A 23,695-nucleotide genomic window follows, 5' to 3' on the forward strand; every position below is an offset into this window, starting at 1 on the left:
ATCCCAAATCAGCTTGATGGGGTTTAGGTCTTGAGCCTGTTCTGGCCATTCCATGATTTGAAGCCTACCGTCTTGTTCTTTCCCTTGATGATTGTTCAGACACAGCCTGGAGGTATGTTTTGGTTCATTATCTTGCTGTAGGATAATCCCCTGACTCACTAGGCGTAAATCAGAGTGTATTGCATAGTGCTGCAAAATGCTGTAGTAGCCCTTTTGGTTCAGGGTAGCAGTAACTGTGCAAATCGCCATCTGTGGATCCAGCAAATCCACAGACCATCATTCTTTCTCCTCCATGTTTGACAGTTGGTGTTAAGCATTGAGAAACCACCCTTTCTCCTACAAAACGGTATAGAAAAAATCTGTGTGATCCACTGGGTGTGCTTCATGACCCAGACAAGCCTCTTTTTCTTATTTTGCCATCTTAGCAATGGCTTTCTTTCAGCCACTCGATCTGTCAAACCTGCAGCTCGAAGTCATCTCTTTACAGTTGAAACTGAGACTTGTTTACTTCGACCACTGTTAGGCTGTGCTTGAAACTGTTGTTCTTTGAGCACCTATCACGCAAGCTGTTGACTTGTCAAACTTGTCTTCTGATCTTTGGGTCTATAAGATTCTTCCTATTAGAGTTTCCTTCAGTTTTCAAATGCATTTTGATGTTGTAGGAAACTACTCACTGAAACATTGGCTTTCTTTGCAATTTCTGTAGTCTATTCTTTGAAGGGGTATAATGGTCTGTCTGTCTTCCTGTTTTAATCGCCTTTTGATAATAATCTACTACTTCCTGAAGTACAATATTGTCCAAATAATGCTTCAGAAGGTGTAATAACAGTCTGTCCCAACACTGTATTTGTACAGACAGGGGCTTTATAATTGAGTAAGTCTATTAGTTTACCGCTTATTTTTTGTAGCATTTCGGGTAATTCACTGGTCTTGAATTTCAACAAAAACGGGAAAAATAAACTTTTGACCAGTTGTGTACATATATCTTTCACTGTGTGTGTGTGTGTATATATGTGTATATATATATATATAAACGTTTAGCATTGCAATATAAAAATGGTATAACAGCTCCACACAGAGGAATAAGTGATCATTGCATTTTTTTTTAACATACTCCTTTTTATACTCACAAGCTATAAAGCTAGTACAAATCTAGTATTATGAAAGAATACATAGTAAAGAAAGTGTTTTAGAATTAAATCGTATAGTGGGATATAATCCCTCAACGATGCCGCCATATTAATTTTAAAATCATGCTAATAAATGTTACATATGCTCTAATGATTAAAACTGAAAAAAAACAACTACATTTAAAATGTGTGTGTGTGGGGAAAAAGAAGAAACATGTATATATGTTTTTCATTACACTGTGGTCCAGATAAGTTCCATTTACTTGATACATTATGTTACATGAGAACATCACAGACTGATTGATCTATTGTATATCATATCCACTGTCAGGAATTATCTATTAAATTCTCTCCAATGACTGTGAAGAATTCCAGTCCAAGAGCCAATTTTGCAGAGTGCAGAGAACTGCGTGAACCTCGCATTCCTAGGATGTGACAAAAAGAAATGAGACAACAAATGAATCTATAGCATTGCTCTCATATTTCCAAATAATGTTGCTGTGCCGCCTCCTATCCCAACCACAGGCAAAATCGGACATGGGTATGGGGGTCAATGAAACTAATAGGTCCCAATAATTTTAACACTAGTAACACCAGCAGGAACGCTATCTTAGGCTTTAATGAAAACACAGAAGAAAGCAAGAGGGATAAAGTAATATGGAAAGCTGCAAAACATTATTTACTGTAACAGGCGTCCAAAGTTGTAAAAACCCCTTTATGCTGACGTAGAAGCTCCCAGCAGCTGCCATATACTAAATATATCTTGACTCAATATATGATATTACAGGCAGTGAATTTGTTATGCTCCAAAGCTGAAGATACTCTTTTGTGCAAATTAGCTGAACATACAAAGGGTATAAAAATAATACCAGAAGCATGACCAGAATACCATACTCTTCCCTCCTATGTTATTTTGTTTTATTAATATCGATGGCAGGTGCTGGCTAAAATCATTGGGACCAGTGCTGGTCTAAATGGGGCAGCCCTGACAGTCACTGTTACAGGCAGACAGTTCGGCAGCAAATCTGATTGCTGTTAGCTGCCTGTCACTGAAGTCATGGTTCTTAGTTTGCTCTTGCTAGATAAGGATTACCACATCTCACAAAATTGGACTAAGTACCACAGCCCACGCTGACAGATAGCTAACGGTAATCAGATTTGCTGTCTGCAATGAAGACGAAGACTGCTGTGCTGGATAGTCAGCAGGTGAGTCTGGATGTCTGAGGGTGGGTCCATTAAATGTCTGGGGGCAAAAGGGGGGCTTAAGGAGGCTAATTAAATGGTTGAAGGGGACCGATGAAGTGGCTGAAGGAGGCTGATGTAATGGCTGAACAAGGCAGGTGACCAAAAGGGGCTCATTTAGGGGCTGATCAAGTGGCTGAATGAGGCTCGTGAAATGTCTGAAAGCTGCTGAAGGGGGCTCATTTAATGGCTGAACAAAGCTGTTAAAATGGCTGAAAGGGGTTGACGAAGTGGTTGAAGGGGGCTGATGAAAGTGACTGAATTTTAGCCCGGGGGAAAAACTAGACTCTGCAACCTTTTAGGAACATTTTAAAGGAAAAAAAATGCAGGTAGCCCACTATGGGACTGGCCCAGAGGGCAGATGCCCCCCGACACAGCCAGCCCCTGCTGAAGGGGGTTGATGAAGGGGCTGCAAGGGGACTGAAGAAAGCTGATATAATGGCTGAAGAAGGTTCATGAAATAGATGAAGGGAGCTGATGAAATCACAGGTGATGAAGTGGCTGAAAGGGGCTTGTTTAGTTGCTGTAAGGGGTTAATGAGGTGGCTGAAGGGGACTGAAGAAAGCTAATGTAATGATTGAAGAAGGCTGATGAAATGGTTGAAAGCGGCTGATGAAATGACTAAGAAGTGTGCTGAAGGAGGCTTGAGTAGCGGCTGATGAAATGACTGAGGTGTGATGAAGTGGCTGAAAGGGGTTAATGAGATGGCTGAAAGGGGGCTTATGAAGTGCCTGAAAGGGGCTGAAGAAAACTTGTGTAGTGGCTGAATAAGGTTTGCGTAGTGTCTGAAGGGGGCTGATGAAATATCTGACGGGCTGATGAAGTGGGCTCATGTAGCTGAAGGGGGCTCATGTGGCTGAAGGGTTTAATGAAGTGGTGAAGGAAGGACTAATATGTGGCTGATGCAGGTTCCTGTAGTGTCTGAAGGGTTACTGATGATGTGGCTCAGAGGCTGATGAAATGGCTTAAAGTGGCTGATGAAGTGACTGAGGGGGGAGCTGAGAAACTGGCTGAAGGGGGAGCTGAACAAGTGGCTGAAAGAAGCTTGTGTAGTGGCAGAAGGGGGCTGATGAAATGCCTGAAGGAGGCTTGTGTAGTGGTTGAAGGGGGCTTATGAAATGGCTGATAGGGCCCTGAAGAAATGACTGAAGGGGGCTTATGAAATGATTGAGAGGGTGCTGGTGAAGGGGCTAAAGGGGGCTAATGAAATGGTTGAAGGGCCCTGAAGAAATGACTGAAGGGGGCTTATGAAATGATTGAGAGGGTGCTGGTGAAGGGGCTAAAGGGGGCTAATGAAATGGTTGAAGGAGGCTTGTGTAGTGGCTGAAGAGGGTTGATGAAATGGCTGTAGGGGCTGATAAAGTGGCTGAAAAGGGCTTATGTAGTGGCTGAAGAGGGTTGGTGAATGGACAAAAGAAGCAGTTAAAATAAAAAGCAGCTTTGATTTGGGGGGGACATGATCTCCGTATTAATGTAGGCTTGTGTAGTGGCTGAAGAAGGCTAATGAAATGGCTGAATGGGATTGATGAAATGATTGAGTGGGGCTGATGAAGTGGCTGTAGGGGGTTGATGAAGTGGCTAAAAGGGGCTGTTAAAGGGGTAAAAGCCACTTCTAATGAAATGACTGAAGTGAGCAAATGTCATGGTTAAAGGGGACAATAAAGTGACTGAAAAGGGGGCTGATAAAGTGGCTGATGGGGGGAGGGGCTGCTAAAGGTGCTGAAGGGGGGGGGCTGATGTAGGCTTGTGTATTGGCAGAAGGGCTGATGATACAGGGTATTTGTACAGTGGCTGAAGGGGACTCATTTAGTGCCTGAAGAATGTTGATGAATTAGTTGAAGGAGTTGATGAAATGGCTGAAGGTGGCTTGTGTAGTGGCTGAAAGGGGCTCATTTAGTGGCTGAAGAGGGTTGATGAATTGGTTGAAGGGGGTTGATGAAATGACTGAAGGGGGGGCCAATGAAGTGGCTGAAAGGGCTTATGTAGTGGTTGAAGGGGGCTCATGTAGTGGCTGAAGGAGCCCGCAGGGGGCTGATGAATGGCCAAAGGGCATTAAAAATAGAAAGCAGCTTTGCTTTTGGGGGTTGCCATGATCTCCATACTGATGGAGGCTCGTGTTGTGGCTGAAGAAGGCTAATGAAATGGCTGAAAGAGATTGTTGAAATGATTGAGGGTGCTGATAAAGGGATAAAAGCCATTTCTAATGAAATGACTAAAGGTAGCAAATGTCATGACTGAAGGGGGTAATGAAATGACCGAGAGGTGTGACTGAAAGGGGGCTGATAAAGTGGCTGAAGCGGGGGCTGATAAACTGGCGTAAGTGGGAACTGATAAAGTGGCTGATGAAGGAGGCTCGTTTAGTGTCTGAGGAGTGCGGATGAATTGGCTGAAGGGGGTTTGTACAGAGGCTGAAGGAGGCTTGTTTAGTGGTTTTAAGCAAGAGTTGGTTGAAGGGGTTGATGGCTGTAGGGAGCTGATGAAATGGCTCTGATGAAATGATTGAGAGGGGGCTGATAAAGTGGTTGAATTCATTTCTAATGAAATGACAAGAGAGATGTGATGAAGTGACTGAAGGGGGATGATAAAGTGACTGAAGGGGAATGATAAAGTGGCTTAAGGGGGAGCTGATGAAGGAGCTAAATGGGGATGATGAAGTGGCCAAAGGAGGCTCATGTAGAGCCAGAATGGGGCTGATGAAGTGACTGAAAGGGGTTCGTTCAGTGGCTGAAGTATACTCATTTAGTGGCTGCAGGGGGCTCATTTAGTGGCTGAAGAGGGTTGATGAAATGGCTGAAAGGGGCTGATGAATTGACGGGGCTCATGTAGTGGCTGAAGGCGATTGATGAAATGGGATAAAGTGGCTTAAGGGGGTGCTAATTAAAGGGGCTGATGAAGTGGCTGAAGGGGGCTCGTTTAGGACTGAAGAGGGTTGATGAATTGGCTGAAGGGGGCTGATGAAACGTTGAAGGGGGCTGATTATATGGCTGAAGGATGCTGTTGAATGGCTGAAGGGGCATTCATTTGGGAGGTCACAAGGATCTTCTATTGTTTAGTGGGAACAAGGATGCTCTCTGTGGTATACTGGTCAGATGGGGCTTGTAGATATTCCTATTTGATTATAGCTCTCTGACAACAATGTTTCATATATTTTATTGCCTATATATGCCTGTGCAATTTGGTAGTTTTATCTGGCCACAATGGAGTGTTGTGTTTAAACTAAAGAACCTAATCATTCAGGGATCGTTAACATTTTGCTGCTTTATAATACATTTTGTGCATATTTTCAAAACAGGACACCAACTTTCTAGAAGCCAGCCATCCAACATCAAAGATGTAAGAATATGTAAAAGTGAAGTGTGCAGTCTGTCTAAATTTGAATGCTGGAGTTAAAGATATTGATATAGAACACTTTTCAGGATTGTGTGTGACAAGAGCAGTATAATGATGTGAAGAGGATAACAGAAGGAAGCAGGAAACCATATATTGTAAAGTTAGATAAATGAAGAGAAATGGGTTTTCCACCAGTAGAAAATAGTGATGTGAGGTTCCTGACAACTAATAATTATGGTGTCAAGTGCACCTCTATATGAAACAAAGATTATGGATTCAAATTGTTTGCTATACTCAATGGGTGGGTCTGGGTGGAGTCAGGTGTACCTTACAGATATGGATTCTAGATTTAACAAACGACACCCGGCTTATTTTGGTTAAAACTGATACAATCCAAAATATAAGTGACTCAGTAAAGATTGAAGGAGCCTGTGAGAGTGGCAACTTAGGATAGAAACCTTCCATTATTTCCAGTATTATTTTTATTAATAGTTATTATTTAATCATTCACATGCCCAAGTGGAGCTTACAATCTATATTCAGTACTACACAGGCAGATACACTAGAGTTAACTAGCAGCTTATCCTCCCTCTACTGGAATCCTGTTCATAGACAGCATCTTTTCTCCCACCCTAAGGTGTTGGGAAAGATGTTAGTCTCTAATGTAATTGTAACGAGACTTGTTTAAAAGTAAAACATTGGGAGAAAGTTAAAATGAATACAACCAGGCACTTTTGAGACACAATAAACAAAACTGCAGTGATTAATGCAAAGCCATGAACACAAGTCAAAACTGGCATGATTGTGATTGAAGTATTATAAAGAGGGTGACATGTTTTAGAATTAATTTTACTACACATTTGTTATAAGAATAAACCTGATGTAAAAATACCACCTTTTACCTTGTTCTTTCTTATAGCAAATTATTGGATGAGTGTTATCAAAGCAGCCTTGCAGCATAGTGTGCTGTGGATTTTATGAGGAAAGTCCCATTTGATTACATTATTTTTTGGACTTATCAGAGTAAAAGTACATTTTCCAGGCACCTTGAACATATGTTTAACACCCATGTGTACAGTGCCTTAAGGTGGAAGCATGATTTCAGGCTAATGTCATGTCATTTTATTACCAGATAATGTAAATAACATTGTCAGACATTAGTGACATATGTTCTCTCTAGAATTACTTGTGCTTGAAAAATGGAATGTATAAGCATTAAAGTATGAACATTCACAGGGAGTAACACCCAAGCTGAATGCTGTACTTGGATGATGTAAATAGAGTCCCCAGGAGACATGGTCTAATCCCTACTGCCACAGTGCGTTCCAAAGCACTGAACATAAAAGGTTAGGTCACATATAACATAATTCTTTGGCTTCTGTTTTCAGCACATGTAATCAGACCACTTAGGCAAGTAGATGATCAAGGTCTGCAAGCAATCAATCTGTGCAAGCTATGTGATGAAGGACATTAAAGGAGTTGAGATATGGAAGAACAACTAGGTTATAACAATCACTTAATATAAACTAGAGACTTATTTTACCTAACCATTTTTTGTACATATATATTTACATAGTAGAGCCAATAGGTGGGAATGTTTTCAGAATATATTCAGTCGACCCCAGGGTGTTCTCTTACAGGTGGGGTTTTAGAAACAACTTATTGCATATAGGAGTTTTACATTACAAGTTTTGAGGGTGTGGGGGACACCTGAATCCAGGACAGATTTTTACACCTATAAATAGCTGGATCTCTTATGCATGAGGAAGAGAGAGGCTGACAGTTTGCCCAAAGAGTTTGTGTGTTCGGAATTTGTACCAAGGGGTAAATGTATCAAGCGGAGAGTTTTCCGGCGAGTTTGAAAAGTGGAGATGTTGCCTATAGCAACCAATCACATTCTAGGTATCATTTTGTAAAGTGTACTACATAAATGATAGCTAGAATCTCATTGGTTTTGCAAACCCGCCGCAAAACTCAGTTTGATACATTTACCCCCAGATATGGATTCTTCCTTAGGTCTGATGCAGCTCTCTTTTTTGTAATATACATACACATGCAAAACTATGGTTATTGGCTCCGGACATGAAATGCTAAACAATGCACAAATTCTTCAAGGCACTTTACAATGAAAAGATAACCATGTAATAGTACTAGCTCCATGCATACATGTAAAGCCAACTGTTAGCCCTGGGTCCATATAGAGCCACATAACATTCTTCTCTTATGATGTAAAAATGTCAGCATGGTTCTCACAACCTCTTCTCTAATGGAAAGGTGATGTGTTGTGGTTTAAAGACTAGTATTAAGATACTGCTAAGGTTGTATACACATATTGCTCTGTTATGTTATAATGGGCTACTAATGTAGCAAAATGTGATGCAATGGTACCTTTAAAATCACCAGTATAATTGTTATGCAAGATCTTGTTGAATGGCCAATGACCTTCAATGGTCTAATACGGACAAGTAATATATACTTTAAAATCTTACCATATTCTTTTGTATGTATGATTAAGATATGACAAAGGCAACATTTACAATGTAGTTTGCATACAGCAGGTAAAAATAAATCAGTTGATGTATGCACTTAAATTCAGAGTACTATTCAAGGAAAAAAAATAAAAAGCATTTGTGTTACTGAGAAAAACATGAATATATTGCCTATGAACCTGGGGTGGCATGTCTGCTGAAACCAATAGGTGTATCTGTTAAAATGTATAAAAAATATGGATCATTTTAGATTTTCCATATACCAGTTCCCATATCAACTTTGAAGAAAGAAACTGTTAAAGCTCATTTAAACTCAAACTTAAGTTCCACATACTTACTATGGATTCTCACATCACTACAATATAACGGCCAAGGTGTCTAATGCTCCAAGGCAATTTTTATCTCCCTTTGATTGTAAGTTGTTGTAAAGAAGATTATCATACTTAGTTTATTTGTCAAAATAAATTAACATTTTCTGACTTAGTTGAATATACAAAAAAACAAACTATGTACACATTTCCCAGAAATGTTTACATTTGCCAATGTACATTTTCCTCCCCTATTTTTCTACCCCCATTCTGGCTGGTATTTCATATTTATTGCCATCTTAGATACTGTAGAGCCAAACTTGTCCTCCAGGTCATGCTGACACACACCTCCAGGCCTGGCACCTGGACCCATCTCTACCTTAATCACTCTCCCCCAGAGCATACAGCAGAGGCCGGACACCTTACGTGCTCCTTACCGGCACAAGAAGTGTGAAACAGCCTCTCACATAAAAGTTGGACTACCCTGCTGACCCAGAATTACATCATCCCATATTAGCGGGCATCTGAATGCTGCTGCCTCGCTGTGGCTCACTTTGCAACCGCGAGGACTGACTGCAACACATGTGGGAACATATCTATGCTCTACCAGGTACTTCAGAACTTCATATTCCAACTCAGAAAATGACACAATTGCACCCTATCGCTATCGCTGTACTCCATTTACCCAGTTCTACAGCTTCTGAGTTGGAAGCCTACTTGGGATATCTGTGAAAAAGGCCATGAATATTGTGACGGTGTGACAAACTGACTGCTGTTCTTTATACTTTCATGTGTGTATTACTTTTAGGCTTATATAGCAAGTGATTTAGCAATGGCCTATAATCAAGGCCTTTTTAGAAAGTTCCTCAAATATTTTCATTGGGAGTTGTCTTTGGGCCGCCTACTGCACATGCTCAAACATTATCAGTATTAAAACATTAAATGTCTGAAAATCATATTTATACATTATATGCAAATGATTTTAATGTCCTAGTCTGTAAAATCAAGGTAACTGCGACATACTGTCGCATTAGCTTGGATCATTTGAGGGATGCCAAGCAATTGTTGTTTCCAGTTTGTTTTCTTAGCTTTCGAGTTTATGTGCCATTAGCTGCAAGGAGAAAGGTGGGGTCCTAGGATATTTTGTGATTAAACAGATTTCTATTGGACAATCTATTTTCAGCTAAGTATCTTCTAATATTTACGCTTTGTATTTTATACTAACTTTTTGTATCATATTACGCTTTGCATATTATTGACTCTTTTATATTAATTACATAAATAAATAAACCTGTTTAAATAATAAATATAAATAAATATAAACCTGTATAAATAATATCTGTTAGACAACCTGAGTGTCACGTGTTATTAATCCATTGTAACCTGAGGTCACAGTTTCCACCCGGGAACAAGTAGCACCAAATCAGAACCCTGACAGCGGGAAAATGTTCACACTCACCCCTCTTGATGCTGACAACTCTTCGGCAGAGAACTAACACCAGCCTACACTATAGCCTTCTCAAGCCTCAAGGCCAATTTAGAGTTTTTTCTGAGTCCAAGCTCAAATAATTGTCAAGGAGGCTCACTGTGACTGGATCACTTATAAGTCACTGGTATAAATTTATTTATATCATAAGCCCAGGGCGCTTATTTATAGGATTGCAAATGCACTTATTTTTGATATTGTGTAGTTTGGTAAAGTAAATCTTTATTTCTGAGACCAGGGAAGAAACTTGTTTGTTTTAACCTTGTTAGAAGATATGCATGATTTCTGAGGTATATATCTAATACAATAAGCATTTCTGGAGGAAGTATGGTGTATCGTGATGTGGGGAATTGACTTGTTTGGGGTTTTGTACCTTTCTTTGGGAATGTGTATCCTGCCACTGTCTGAAGAAAGGACCCATGTTAATTTCATGCTAATTAGACCTTTTAAAGTGTGAGGGTCTAGCACCTAAATGCACAGTTAAGTTTAATTAGACTGCTGTTAGATTTTGCTGTGATTTCCTGCATCTTATTTTGGACACAGAAAGTTTTAGAATATCACAGATAAGAGTAAATATTGTTAGCTTTGCATTGCATGATAATCCATGTTTGGGTAAACAAATTGCATCCTGATTCTAAAAATATCTGAGACCTCAGTGGGCTGGCTTACCCAGTGAGACTGTGTTCAAATCTGTATAAAAAACACCGTCTTGTATTGAAAATTGTTCTTCATGTTCCACCTGACCTGCTCCCCGGTACCTTCAACCAGGGTGAGCAAATAAACATCACTTGCTTTAAAGACCTGCTTGGAAACTTCTCTATCCCTGTGACCTACAGATTAGACCCAAAATCTAATCCGTTCCAGGCTGATTTTGAGGTTTGGACCCAGCATCCAATATCACCACTCTGCTGCTACCCAGCATCTCTGGCCAGTGTGATAGGCCAGGGGGAATCCATCCACAGCAACCCTGATCCATAGGAAGAGTTAAGGAGTACCAGCCCAGCAGGGCCACCTTAACAACTTTATGGGCCCCCGGGCAATGCAGTGTGCCGGGCCCCTAAAAAAAAATAAAAAATGATATATATATATGGGCCCCCTTAACTTACCTTAAGTCCGATCCTCTTCATTTTTCCGCGCCGCTGAGTCTCTTCTGCCCTCTTCCGTGCTGTGGTTGCAGTGAATGCTGGGCGTGACATCACGCCCAGCATTCACTGTGAGCACAGCATGGAAGAGGGGACCAGGGAGGGAGCCGGATCACCGCTGATGTGACCGCAAGGATTCAGACGGGCCCCCCTTGCCTGCAGGGCCCCCGGGCACCTGCCCATCGTGCCCAATGGAAGAGACACTCACCATGTCAGTTACCCAGAAGAAACCGGGTACTGGATGCCGGTAAAGGAGTCCAGTGGTGGCAGCATTTGTAAGCCCCTCCTACTGCGGTGAGAGGGCATGTTTGGGATACCGAAAGGGAACGGTGGCAAAGTAAGCCCAGCCAGTTCTCAGAAGCAACAGACAGGGTGGCACAGGCGGTCCATCCTGTCACATCCACATAAGCCTGGGGAAAGGCAAACTTACATGCTAGTGAACACACCACCTGCCAATCCAGATAACACTGCACAAAGGTAAATATTTAAATATTTTCTATGAATCCATCTTTTCTAGGACTTTAAGCAGCACTAACATGAGTCTTTGTAAAACACCTTCTGCAATCTCACTATATACCTTAGCAATTGTCTGTTTTAAATCTAAGGACTTTCACCATAATAATCCTTCAGGCCTTGCCTTATGAAGTCACTAAAGGGCCTCGTAGGTCAAAGAATATTCATAAAAAAATAACTATTGCTCTTGAGCGGAGTATTTTTTGACCCTGAAAAAAAAAAAGATTGCCTTGTTTAATAGTTACTGTACATCAAATGTCCTTAAGAATGAATAATATAGAAGGCTCTATATAGTCTTCAATATAGCTTAGCTTGAATCTCACAAACCCAAGTTATGCCTCCCTAATCCAAATGGGCGAAATTATCCGGCAGCCATCTTTCTAGAGCATGCGTTAATATAACAAACCTTTGACACATATTCTGTAAGGTGCCAGTTTATGAATGTGGATAGATAAGAAAGGAGTGCAAAGAAATGAAGCCATGAGAAATCTCACCTAAATCCAAAATCCACTAATTGTTAAACACATCAGACACACTGCCCTCATCTGATATAGAGGACAGATGTTTGATTCAGAAACAGTGTGTGACGACTATGTAGTATATCTAATGACTGATTTATTTTCTACTGAATTCTTTTATGACAATGTATATTGCATGTAACCTTGTAATGTAATCTCAATGTGTACTTTGCTAGATGACATGAGTTTGAAGCTATGCAAGTCTTTTGAAACTAGCGGGTGCGGGATAGATAAGGATCTTGGAGGAATTTGAAGCCCCAAAGTTGTAAACTATCTAGCCACTCAAGCAGAGTAGAGGTGTGAGATTCTCTGAGGTGCTCAAACATATATCTTAGTGATAATTTACTTCGGAAAGCTCTGTATTATTTTGGAAATCAATCTGACTTAATTGAAAGTTTAATTCATAAGGTGGGGGTGAAGAGCCTGTAAGAAGGGTTTAAAATCTTCTGCCTTAGACAAGAACATGTGTATTTTCATGAGGGGGTCTATCAAGACTGAAATGTCCCATATTTCTCAATTGTGTTCTCTCACACACCAGGTCTTAATTAGTAAGTAGTGACAGATTTTATTACCTATTTTATTTTCTGAAACTTATTTGTGCAACATATTGTATGTCTTGTTATTAATTTTTTGTAACTAAGCCTTGGAAACATTTTTCCGATTAAATACATTTTATCAAGCGTATACTCCGTGATTCTTTGCGAACTTACGAAGCCCAGGGAGGTTAATGCTACATGTGTATATGATTTAAGTGTGAAACATAACTGGTTCTGGTGAACGTAAGGACACCATAATAAATCCTTTGTGGTGGCAGCAAAGGTGTATTCATTGCTAAGTGACTAAGGTGACGCCAGTCACGGCCAGCTGTTCAGATTGCTGTATCTGGGACAGGCTGGGCGTTCGTGACACAGTGAAAACCGATCTATCAACGCTTCAAGCCATCTTCCAGATTGCTGCCAGACTCATTGTTTTAGAGGTTCAAAATGAGGTGTCTTTGGAATTCAAAATTAAACTCCATGATATAGTGTCTCTACATGCCCAGCAACTTAGATTCATGCAACGTTGCTTGGACAACCTGGACAATCTAGGATGAAGTAACAATCTGAAAGTAAGAGGCTTCCCTAAGGATATCCAGACACAAGGTATTGTTGACACATTGATGATAGTCAGCAGGATACTGAGACAAGAACTTAACACTCAGGTTGCATTCGATCGTGTGCCTAGAGCCGTTTGCCCAAAAGGGGTACAAAGTGAATCTGCACGAGATATCATATGCAGCCTACAGTACCATGCAATAAGTGATGAGATCCTGTAGAGATTATAGTTTGAAGGAATAGATTTTAATGGACACAAGATCCAAATATTCCAGGACTCTTCGTGGCTTACCATCTAGCAACGGCAACTTCCTAATTCACTAACAGATATATACAAGTGCCGTAATGTAGCTTTCAGCTATCCAAGCCTCCCATAATGCAACACAAACCACTTTCCATGGACCCGAGGACTAGGACCCATACGGCAATACTTTGAACATCCAAAAAGTATCCCTGCAAGGCTGGCAACATGTTGTAACAAGGCTTGACAATCGCTTCCTCCAATAGAAAAGTTGCATACAGAGCCAAGGGTCTTCACAGAAATCTGGAAATGCAGATAATACATGAAAATTGGCAAAATGGGACACCTTCCATTGCATAGTCCATTCACTTTCAGATTGCGTTACCTATCCAAATTTCTGGTTTCTCTTACCTCGTGAGTTTGAGGCATCTTCTGAGTTTATCTACAAAGTTTATTTACCTCAATTTACAACTCTTAGTTTGTTTTTTAAGAATTGAAGTTTAAAGTATATTTACTGTTGCACCTTATTTTGATTTCTTATATGGACTCCAGGACCTTAGCATTAGATATTTTGATTTACTAGTGAATAATTTAATGGTTCAAAAGTTAAAATATTCAAAATGTAAATCAAAGCAGCCAGTGTCCCAGTGTTTTCTTACTGTCAGGATTGTTTAAATTTTAATAGGTGGTTGTTGCTGCCACCCACCCCATTTTGGTTGTACTGCCACTGAAAATTATAGACCATAGGCATTCACTTTTAGCCCTTTAGGTCTCTTAGCAGATTTCTCATGTTATTACATTTTTTTTGTCTTAGACTTAATTGTTACCTGTACTGTTTTGTTATACCTTTTCAAGTCCAAAGCTAAACGAACTCTGTTCAAGGATTCAATAGACATTGTCACTTTGGAATCCGCCTAAATGCTCTTTCCAATTATGCAAAATCAAGATGAATGGAAGTTAATTTCCATCATCAAAGCTTTTAATAATATTCCTGTAGAGTGTCCACATTAAGTAAGAAAGCTCAGATAAGATTGACAGTGCATTTATTCAAGAGAATTACTTAAAATGTAACACTGAGAGAGTCAGTAATCATTACATCCTATGTGCCTTCTATAACAATAACCCATCATTTAAATTCCAGGGAATAGCCATTCTTATTGCTAAGTGCTTTCCCCTGTCAGACATTTCACACGATACATTAGGAGAGGGAAGGGGCAACGTAGTAAAATGTAAAACGTTCCATCAATATCTTATATTTGTTCACCAAATCAAAGTCAATCATTTAAAGGTAAGAAGGCTGTCCACAAATACCAGCTGGCCGATGTCTGGAGAACCCATCACCCAGTGATAAGAGACTATATGTTTTTCTCTTGTCCTCACACAACTAACTCTAGAATTGATAAGTCAGACACGGACATTTCCAAATGTAAAATCAGTCAGATTACGTCAACTGACATGCTCTGATCTATAATACAATTGTTCTCCAACAACCTCTCCCCTGACAATGGTCCTATCGGCTTAATGAATTGTTGCTCCAAGATTGGCACAAGCTGCAATAGTCTATTACATTTGCCTTAATTTAACAGGCATTTCTAAGATTACAATCTGGGATGCCTATAAAAAAGTGTTAGAGGGAAACAAATGGGTGCTCTGTTCAAATAAATCTCATCAAAACTCGTAACACCTCATAAAACTTCCTTCTCGTTATATACATTTAAGGAATTGTCAGACACCATAGCGGCCTCCAATAAACTCTTAAATGACCAAGTTAAAATTACTCTCCTTAAATGCAAACATATATATATTTTTTTATTGGGGTAAGGAACCTGGTAAACTACTTGTCAAAGCTCTCCGTGCACCAAGGGCTTTAGACTATATTCATTCTATCAAAGATGATAAAGGCACCAGTATTTATACTCTAGATAAAATTGGAAATTCCTTTTATACCTATTACACAAACACAACTTAAAGAAAGACTGTCCTCTTCTTATTATATTTCTTAAAGCCAGCATAAATCATTTTCCTACCTCAATAGCATTCCTGCAGATCTTAGAAAAGGTACATGAATACCTTAAGTGCCCATTCAATAATAAAAAAAATAGTTAGACCAAGCTCTTGTGGCTACGTCTAATGGGAAGAGTCAAGATTCCGACGCTTTTTCAATATATGGCAAAATGTTTCAAGAAAAACTCTCCGTCTGCTTCAAGATTGCAATGAAATATCTAAGGAAAACCTTTCTCCCCTCAATCTTTGGATGAAAACAATCATTCCTAAAGAAAGAAAGAACCCATTCACAGTGCTTAAGTTACAGACCAATTTCCATTTTAAACACAGATCTCAAATTGTTTGCCAAACTTCTCACTAATCACATAAGAACACTTAATTGACAAACCTTATTCACTGTGATCAGGAGGGATTTTTGCCTGGTAGAGAGACTATAGACAGCACCACTAAAGTAATTGATCTAATCTATCATGTCAATCAAAACAAATTCTATCTACAGATGCTGAAAAAGAATTTCAGAGTTTTGATGTTGGGCTTGCTGGAGCACATGGGATTGTTTCGTCAATGTCTCCATAGGATTACGTCACTGTATAGAAATCCCTCAGCCAGGCTCAGAATCCATTGTGCAGACTCATTATGAATATCAAATGGCACTTGAGAGGGATGCTCACTATCTTCCCTAATATTTTTCTTGAATATGGAAGCCTTGGCAAGGGCTATTAGAACCAACCCTGATATTAGTGGTATATGAGTTGGGGGACATGACCATACACAAGCTTTGTTTGCAGACAACCTCTTCACCACCAAATCTGGTGGTCTTTCTTCCTGACTTGATATTGGACTTCCAACAATTTGATCACCTATCAAATTTCATAGTCCATTATTCCAAATCAGTATCTCACAGTATCTCTCAAACACAAATAGAAATCACAAAATGGCATCAATAAACATTTAATATTAAATAGCACCTTTCCCAAATTCGCTATTTAGGAGTGGCACTAAACAAGAATATTGTAAACCTACATAAATTTAAATTCCTTCCCCTTTGGTCAAAACTTAAGCTCTAGAGGCTAGGAACAATAAACAGAATAAAAATTTTACCTAAAGTACTCTCCTAATCTATGTACCCTAAATATTTTTCAAGCAGCTTCACAAGGCTGCCTGGACTTTGAAAGAGGAAAGAGACTCAAACAAAACATTTTATTAGAACTGAAAACAAAGGGTGACCTACAATTTCCCCATATCATTAGTTATTACCATTCTGCTCTACTTAGTCATATAGCAGATCTGTTCTGGGAGAAGAAAACAATACAATGGCATAGCATCGAGGACATCTACCTCCCTACCCAGGCTAATATTATCCCTTGGAGAGAAAAAACTCCCTATACCTCATTACCCCACAATCAGGACCTCACTGCAATATTAGAGTAGATTTAGACCCTTAAAATTATTTGCCCCTTAACCCAAAAATGATTTCTATCAGGCCCAAATATCTAAATATATAAAATATCATCATTAATATATCACAGTGTAGTGATGGATTAAGAACCAAGCAGGAAATAGTACACTATATTATTATCCTTGCCACTTCTCTTTCTGAGTGACAAGAGAAAGAAAGGGAAGAAATAAGAAAATGACATTGTGTATATATCCTGGATTAGAGGGAATTTTCTGGATTTTCCACATTTATAAGTATTTTAGTTTATGCATAACAGCACCAGTTTTCACATTTTGGTGTATTACATCACAAGCTACTAACCATTTATTACCCTAAAGCAGGCCTGGCCATTCTGTGGCTCTCCAGGTGTTGTGCAACTACAACTCCCAACTTGCCAGGTATTGACTAGATATCTGCTGGCAAAGCATGCTGGGACTTGTAGTTTCACAACACCTGTAGAGCCGCTGGTTGTCCAAGCCTTCCCTAGAGAAATTCCCCATGCGACTAAATGTGGCAAGCCATATTAGTCTGCTCAACATAGGTCTTTGGCCTTAATTAAGGCTACTGTTACAACACATAAACATGATCCTTTTCTAATTCTTGGACCTTATCCATACCCTCACCTTATCACGTTTTATTTATTCAATTATCTAGTTAATTACCTTAATCAAAATACAACATTTAGTACCTTGGGTATGGTAATTTCCTTGTTCTTTTATTATGCCTATGTGGTATACCCTGTTTATGTAAACGTGTGTTCATTAATAAAAACAGATTGCTTAAAAAAAGTAGTATACGTACAATTTGTGAACCTAACCAAGTTTTTTTTCTTGTCTATAGTAACAAAACCCAAAACACTTTTCTTGACTACTCCTTGTACTGTACCGGTCACACGGTCAAATTTAACGGAAAACCTATTGTCCAATTTTCTGCAGCACTTTCTGCTATGACACCACAATCATGTAACTTGTGTAAAAAGCTAAACAGTAATACAAAAAAAAATGACCATTAAACATAAAAAACACATGTCACAAAATTTATTTCAGGATATAATTTTGTGAGAACTGTTAAAATGACATACTCCCAAATTATTTACATGGGAACATTTTTTTCAATTTAAGTCTGGTCTTAAAATTAACAAAGCACATTCTCATTAACCCTTTTCACTGATCTACAGAGATGGGTAGTTTGAATTAAGAAAGCATCCACCAAATTAAGACATTTCACCCATATAAAATGGTTAAAGAAGGTCGCACATGCAGCCATGTTTTAGGTGGAGAATATTTGAGGAAGGAATGGTTCAAACTAGTTGATTATTTCATGCATGTGCAGTTGTTAACTATTTTACTTTTAGAAAGAAAATAGAGCTACATTTTACTGAAAAACAATTTACAAATTGGAGGGCAAAACAATGACTCTTCATACGTGAAATCCTGATACCTAGCGCTACAATTAGTCCACAATTAGGGCAAAATTTTAATATCTGTACACAGGCACTTGACTTGTATTTACATAAACAAAACAAATACATTCCTCAGTCACGCAATTTTGACATCGGCCACAACTTTGTACGAGATACATATTCCATTCCTATGAAAGAATAGTCCAGACAGAAGTGTAAGAGCAGCGACGCAACGCAAAAAGGATGGTTTTCTGGCACATAAAATCATAGTGCTGTCGTTTCATAATCCTTTGGTTTTAAAGGTCAGATGTTCAAAACAGCAGCTGACCTCAAACTGATTATCTCATATTATATTGCAATGGCACCGACATGCTGCATTCACACACATCTGTAATATAATACTTATAAAATGAAACCACTTGATCGCAGCAAGAAAATTCAACCACTCTTTTGCCATTTGTGTCATATTCCAATGATTTGAAATGGAGCCTTTTCCTTTCCGATTGATATTCTGATATTTCCATGTCTTTCACAGTAATGAGGTAGTCTAATAAAAAGTCACTCTTGTTCTACACTTTACTTCTTTCTGGGCTCACTTCAATATGCATTCTCCTCCTGGGAAAAATCTTTCTTTTAAGTGCAATCAACTATTGAAGAGAGAAAACATAAAAACAGATTTAGTTACTTTTATTTAATCATTAATTTCACTGTCAGAACAAAATATAGGCACAATGAAGATATAAATAGTTTGACTGGGGCAGTAAATGAGCTAAATTAGATACTAGGTATAATAACTAGGGGATTTTAATTTGTGAGATTAGGAGTTCACCATCCAAAGCAATTTGGTGCTGAGAAATGTGATTTTGCTAAACTGACGGCATCTTGTTTCCTTATAGCCATTTTGTTTTCTTACAGCTTAAAGACAGATTAGATACAGCTAGTTTGTAGGAGTTATTCATTGTTTGCAAGAAACTATGCCCATGACCGTGGATATAGCAGACAGGAGATAAGCAACTCCCCCTGGGGAGCATTCACATGTGAAAATGCGAGAATGTAGCAAGATCTGTGTAAAGGAAGCATGAGTGGTTAAAACCTTTTGGGGCGTAGTTTTCTGTAATACGTGATTTTGTACTATATAGAAATGGACTTGTAACTAATAAATCAGAGCTAATTATACACGCAGAACCTGCAGTGTAATTTATTCTCTCCAATCTGATTAAGATTTGACAGTGCAATCTCAAGAAATATACGACTTTGCAATGCAAATATATACTAAAGGTTTCAAAAATATGCAAGGGTATCGCATAACTTTATTATTTAAATTAAAATCAAGTGAACTAGTTTTTACCACTTAAAACCAAACTGACTAAATTAGGATTATCTATTTGGCTGTAAATTAAAAAAATAAACAGGTTTGCTCTTTCATCCGGTCTGGGGGACACTGCTTACCATGGGTTGTGGAGGGGAGCACGGGAGTTGGCACCTAGCTAGTTAATGTTTAGCACTGCTGACAGACCCCTCCCCTCTTCAATCCCCCTGCCTCTTCCTCCTCAGTTTTTTTTAGGTGCCCATGGAGTTGGGCAAGTTTTTATCTAACTGCTGTTATTTTACTTTTTATTTTACTTTTATTTTTTTACTTTTTCTCTTTTTGGTGGCAGACCTGGGAGTGTGTTCTATTATAGAGAACACACTCCCAGCGTAGCAGCGCAGGCACTACCCTGTCAGATGAGAGCCAGAGGCTCTCACTGACAGAGAAAGAAGCATAGGGTGCCTGAATAGCGAGTGACAAGCGGTCTCTCCGGACCGCTGTCACTCCTGGAGCCTCCCCGATAACCTGCGCTGCCACTGCAGGCATAGAGCGCCGGTTATCGGAGATTACAAATGCGGGCGGCCATCTTGGATCCGCGGAGGACCGAGGACACGAAGGAGGCAAAACCAAGATCCCCCCTCATTATAGGAGGGGGCATCGGGGTGCAAACCACTGCAGAGACCTCAACTTGAGGTCTCCACTACTCTGCTGCATACCATTTTTTTTTATTTACAAAGGCATCGGAGCTGTAAAACAGAGAGACAGCATATCAGAGGGGGGGAGGGGCTAAAGCATATAGAGCTCCCCCGCTCTCCAGAGAAAAGTGGACTAGCCCGGTCTGGCGCCAAGCAGAAGCCCGGGAAAAGGACACAGATCAGAGGGAGCAGGCACCAGAACACTGCTGATGAACTTCTCCCCTGTTTGGCCTATGGGCTAAGTATCTGACCCTTTTAAACACAATTTTTACTGTTTTTTTGCTGAATACATAGTGGGCTAGTAGAGGTTATATTGTAGTTCTTCTACTTGCCAAGATATTATATTGTGTTTTAACATATTACAAGTACAACTTTTATGTAAGATTAGTTGATTACTTGTTTCTCACACTATTCTCTCTACAGTGTCTCGCTCCCTCTCGCTCTATAACAGCTAAATCTTTCCATTTAAGGCTGTGTGTTTGGTGTGCCTTCCTTTGTAAAAATGACAGATAAAGGAAAGGGCTCTATTGCAAAGTATTTCACATGTTCAAGATGTAATGTAAAATTACCTTGTGGGCAGAAAGACCCGTTGGGGCTCTGCTCTGTCTGCGAAGCAGGGGTCCCCCCTGCGCAAACCCAGCCCCACTGACGGAGGAACCGGTCTGGGTGGCTTCCCTGACACAGTCGGTTTCCTCTTTGGCACAGATGGTCTCCCAATCTAATCAATTGTGGTCTAGTGTGGCAGCGTCTGTGACTAATAATGCTATTACTCCTGTGGGGCTCCCTGCTGCCACGGTTTCTACTGAAACGTCCGTTCCAGGACCTTCCTCATTGCTTACGGACCAGGCCCCTGTTCCCACAGAACCGGCATGGTCCGCAGCATTTATAAAGGGTTTGGATAAACTAAACCAGTTACTTGAATCCCCAAATATTCCGCCTGCTAAAAGAAAGCGGCCTAGATCCGCTAATACCCTTATGGTCCTTTCAGACTCTGAAGGGGTTTCAGAGGAGGAGGGGGAAATAAATCCTTATCCTGACCAGGTTCAACCTTTGGAACAGGAAGAAAACACTAAAAGCCAATTTATTGATGATTTGGTTTTAGCGGTGAGACAGGCGTTGGACCTCCCAGAACCGGAGGATCCTACTCCTAGAGACAGAAGTCTCTTTAAGAAGGCCAAAAGGAAGGCTATCCATTTTCCCCCTTCTGTAGAACTCAGAGATATTGCAGAGGGAGCATGGAAACAGCCTGATAGAAGGTTCTCTGTTCCCAGAAGGTTCTCTTCCCTGTATCCATTGCAGGAGGAAGACGTGGCTCGCTGGGAGAGTATTCCTAAGGTGGATATTCCAGTATCCCGTTTGGCAAGACACACTTTACTACCAGTCCCAGGTTCAGCAACTTTGCAGGATGCCAATGATCGCAGAGTGGAATCCCAGCTGAAATCTATATTTGTGGCTGCGGGTTTTTCCTTTAGACCCACATTTACTTCAGCTTGGGTTGCTAGAGCCATGGAAGAATGGGCAGACCAACTGGCAGAGGCCTTACAGGACTCTGATTTACTTCCCCTGGTTTTGCATTTGAAAGAGGCATCGGGGTACCTTTATGAGGCGGCCCAGAACACAGCGTCTATGTCCTCCTCTATTCAGGCTGCATCCATTTCAGCAAGAACGTTATGGCCGAAAACCTGGGAAGGAGATTCGGAATCAAAAAAGTCCGTTGAAACTATTCCTTTTTCAGCAGCAGGTTTGTTCGGCCTGGAATTGGATACTATGATTTCCCAGGCAACAGGGGGCAAAAGCACTCCTTTGCCGGTATTCTCAAGTAGGGGCCGGACTCCTCTGGTCAGCTCCTTAAGTCAGCCCTTTAGGGGGAGCTCCTTGCCTAGAGGTCAGTCATTTAGAGGTAGACAACCGAATGCTCGAGGCTCCTCTGTCAGGGGTAGATCCTCATTTGCAGCTAGGCGCCAGGCCTCCAAGACACAGGAGAAGCCTGTGTCCTGACGACCACTCTACTCTGCCGGAGGTGGTGCCAGTGGGGGGACGTCTGTCTCTGTTTTGGGAACAATGGGCAGCGTCATCCCAAGACCCTTGGATTTGGGGCATTATATCAATGGGGTACATGATAGACCTGCTGGGTCCGGTACCACATCGTTTCTTTGTAACCCCACTACCCCGAGATCCAACAAGAAGACAGGCGATACAGGCGTGTGTCGCCTCTCTTCTTTCGCAAAGAGTCATCTGCAGGGTCCCAGACAACCAGAAGGGACAGGGGTTTTATTCAAATCTGTTTCTGGTCAAGAAGCCGGACGGGTCCTTTCGACCCATTTTAAACCTAAAGAACCTCAATGTGCACTTACGGGTGGACAGATTTCGGATGGAATCCCTGAGGTCGGTAATAAACGGCTTAGAGAAGGATCAGTTTATTACTTCCATAGATATAAAGGACGCATACCTCCAACTTCCCATTTGGAGCGACCATCAGTCTCTCCTAAAGTTCACAGTGGGGTCCTCCCACTATCAGTTTTGGGCCCTTCCCTTCGGCATCTCCACAGCTCCGAGGGTCTTCACGAAGATCATGTCGGTCATGGCAGCGTGTCTTCACTTAAAGGGAGTGCAGGTCGTGCCTTATTTGGACGATCTGCTCATCAAATCCTCCTCAGAGATTTGCTTACGTCAACACTTATCACTTACCATAGCGGTCCTCGAGAGCCATGGGTGGCTGATAAACTTAAAGAAATCCCAGATGGTTCCGTGTCAACGCATGGTCTTCCTGGGGCTTATCATGGGTACCAGTCGGATGAAGGTGTTCCTGCCTACGGAGAAGATCAGTTCAATCCGGACTGTAACAACTCAGGTCTTGTCCTCTCCCAATCCCTCAATTCATTTGTGCATGCGGCTGCTTGGGAAGATGGTGGCCTCCTTCGAAAACAATCCCCTTCGGTCGGGCTCATTCTCGATGTTTCCAGTGAGACCTGTTACAGAAATGGTCAGGATCCCACATACACTTGGATCTCCAGAGGATCTCGCTGTAGAGAGAATCACTCCAGTGGTGGCTGAATCAGGATCACATGTCGGTAGGCAGGTCTTTCGCTCCATGGTCATGGATCATAGCCACGACAGATGCCAGCCTGAGAGGTTGGGGGCGGTAATCTTGCACCTCTGGCTCCAGGGACTTTGGTCGGTTCAGGAATCAGCCTTATCAATAAACGTGTTGGAGTTGAAGGCGATTCTTTTAGCCTTCGGGGGGCCCAGTCCCTCCTTCAGGGCCACCCTGTCAGAGTTCAGTCCGACAATGCCACGGCTGTGGCATATGTCAACAGGCAGGGAGGAACCAGGAGTGCAGCCGCAATGAAGATT

General features: G+C 40.8%; 2 protein-coding genes across 2 annotated transcripts in view; both read right to left on the bottom strand.

Moving 5' to 3' along the window:
• The window catches only part of SYCP3 (synaptonemal complex protein 3), a 746,653-nt gene that overhangs the window by 71,169 nt on the left and 651,789 nt on the right, over positions 1 to 23,695 (bottom strand). The window lies entirely within an intron of this gene.
• The window catches only part of GNPTAB (N-acetylglucosamine-1-phosphate transferase subunits alpha and beta), a 69,054-nt gene continuing 63,309 nt past the window's right edge, over positions 17,951 to 23,695 (bottom strand). Inside the window, exon 21 of the mRNA XM_075209267.1 lies at positions 17,951 to 18,984. Coding sequence (XP_075065368.1) covers positions 18,907 to 18,984 — 78 coding nt within the window. The 3' untranslated portion in view covers positions 17,951 to 18,906. The remainder of the gene's footprint in view (positions 18,985 to 23,695) is intronic.

The sequence above is a fragment of the Mixophyes fleayi genome, chromosome 4 (assembly GCF_038048845.1).
Source record: "Mixophyes fleayi isolate aMixFle1 chromosome 4, aMixFle1.hap1, whole genome shotgun sequence".
Taxonomy (NCBI): domain Eukaryota; kingdom Metazoa; phylum Chordata; class Amphibia; order Anura; family Limnodynastidae; genus Mixophyes; species Mixophyes fleayi.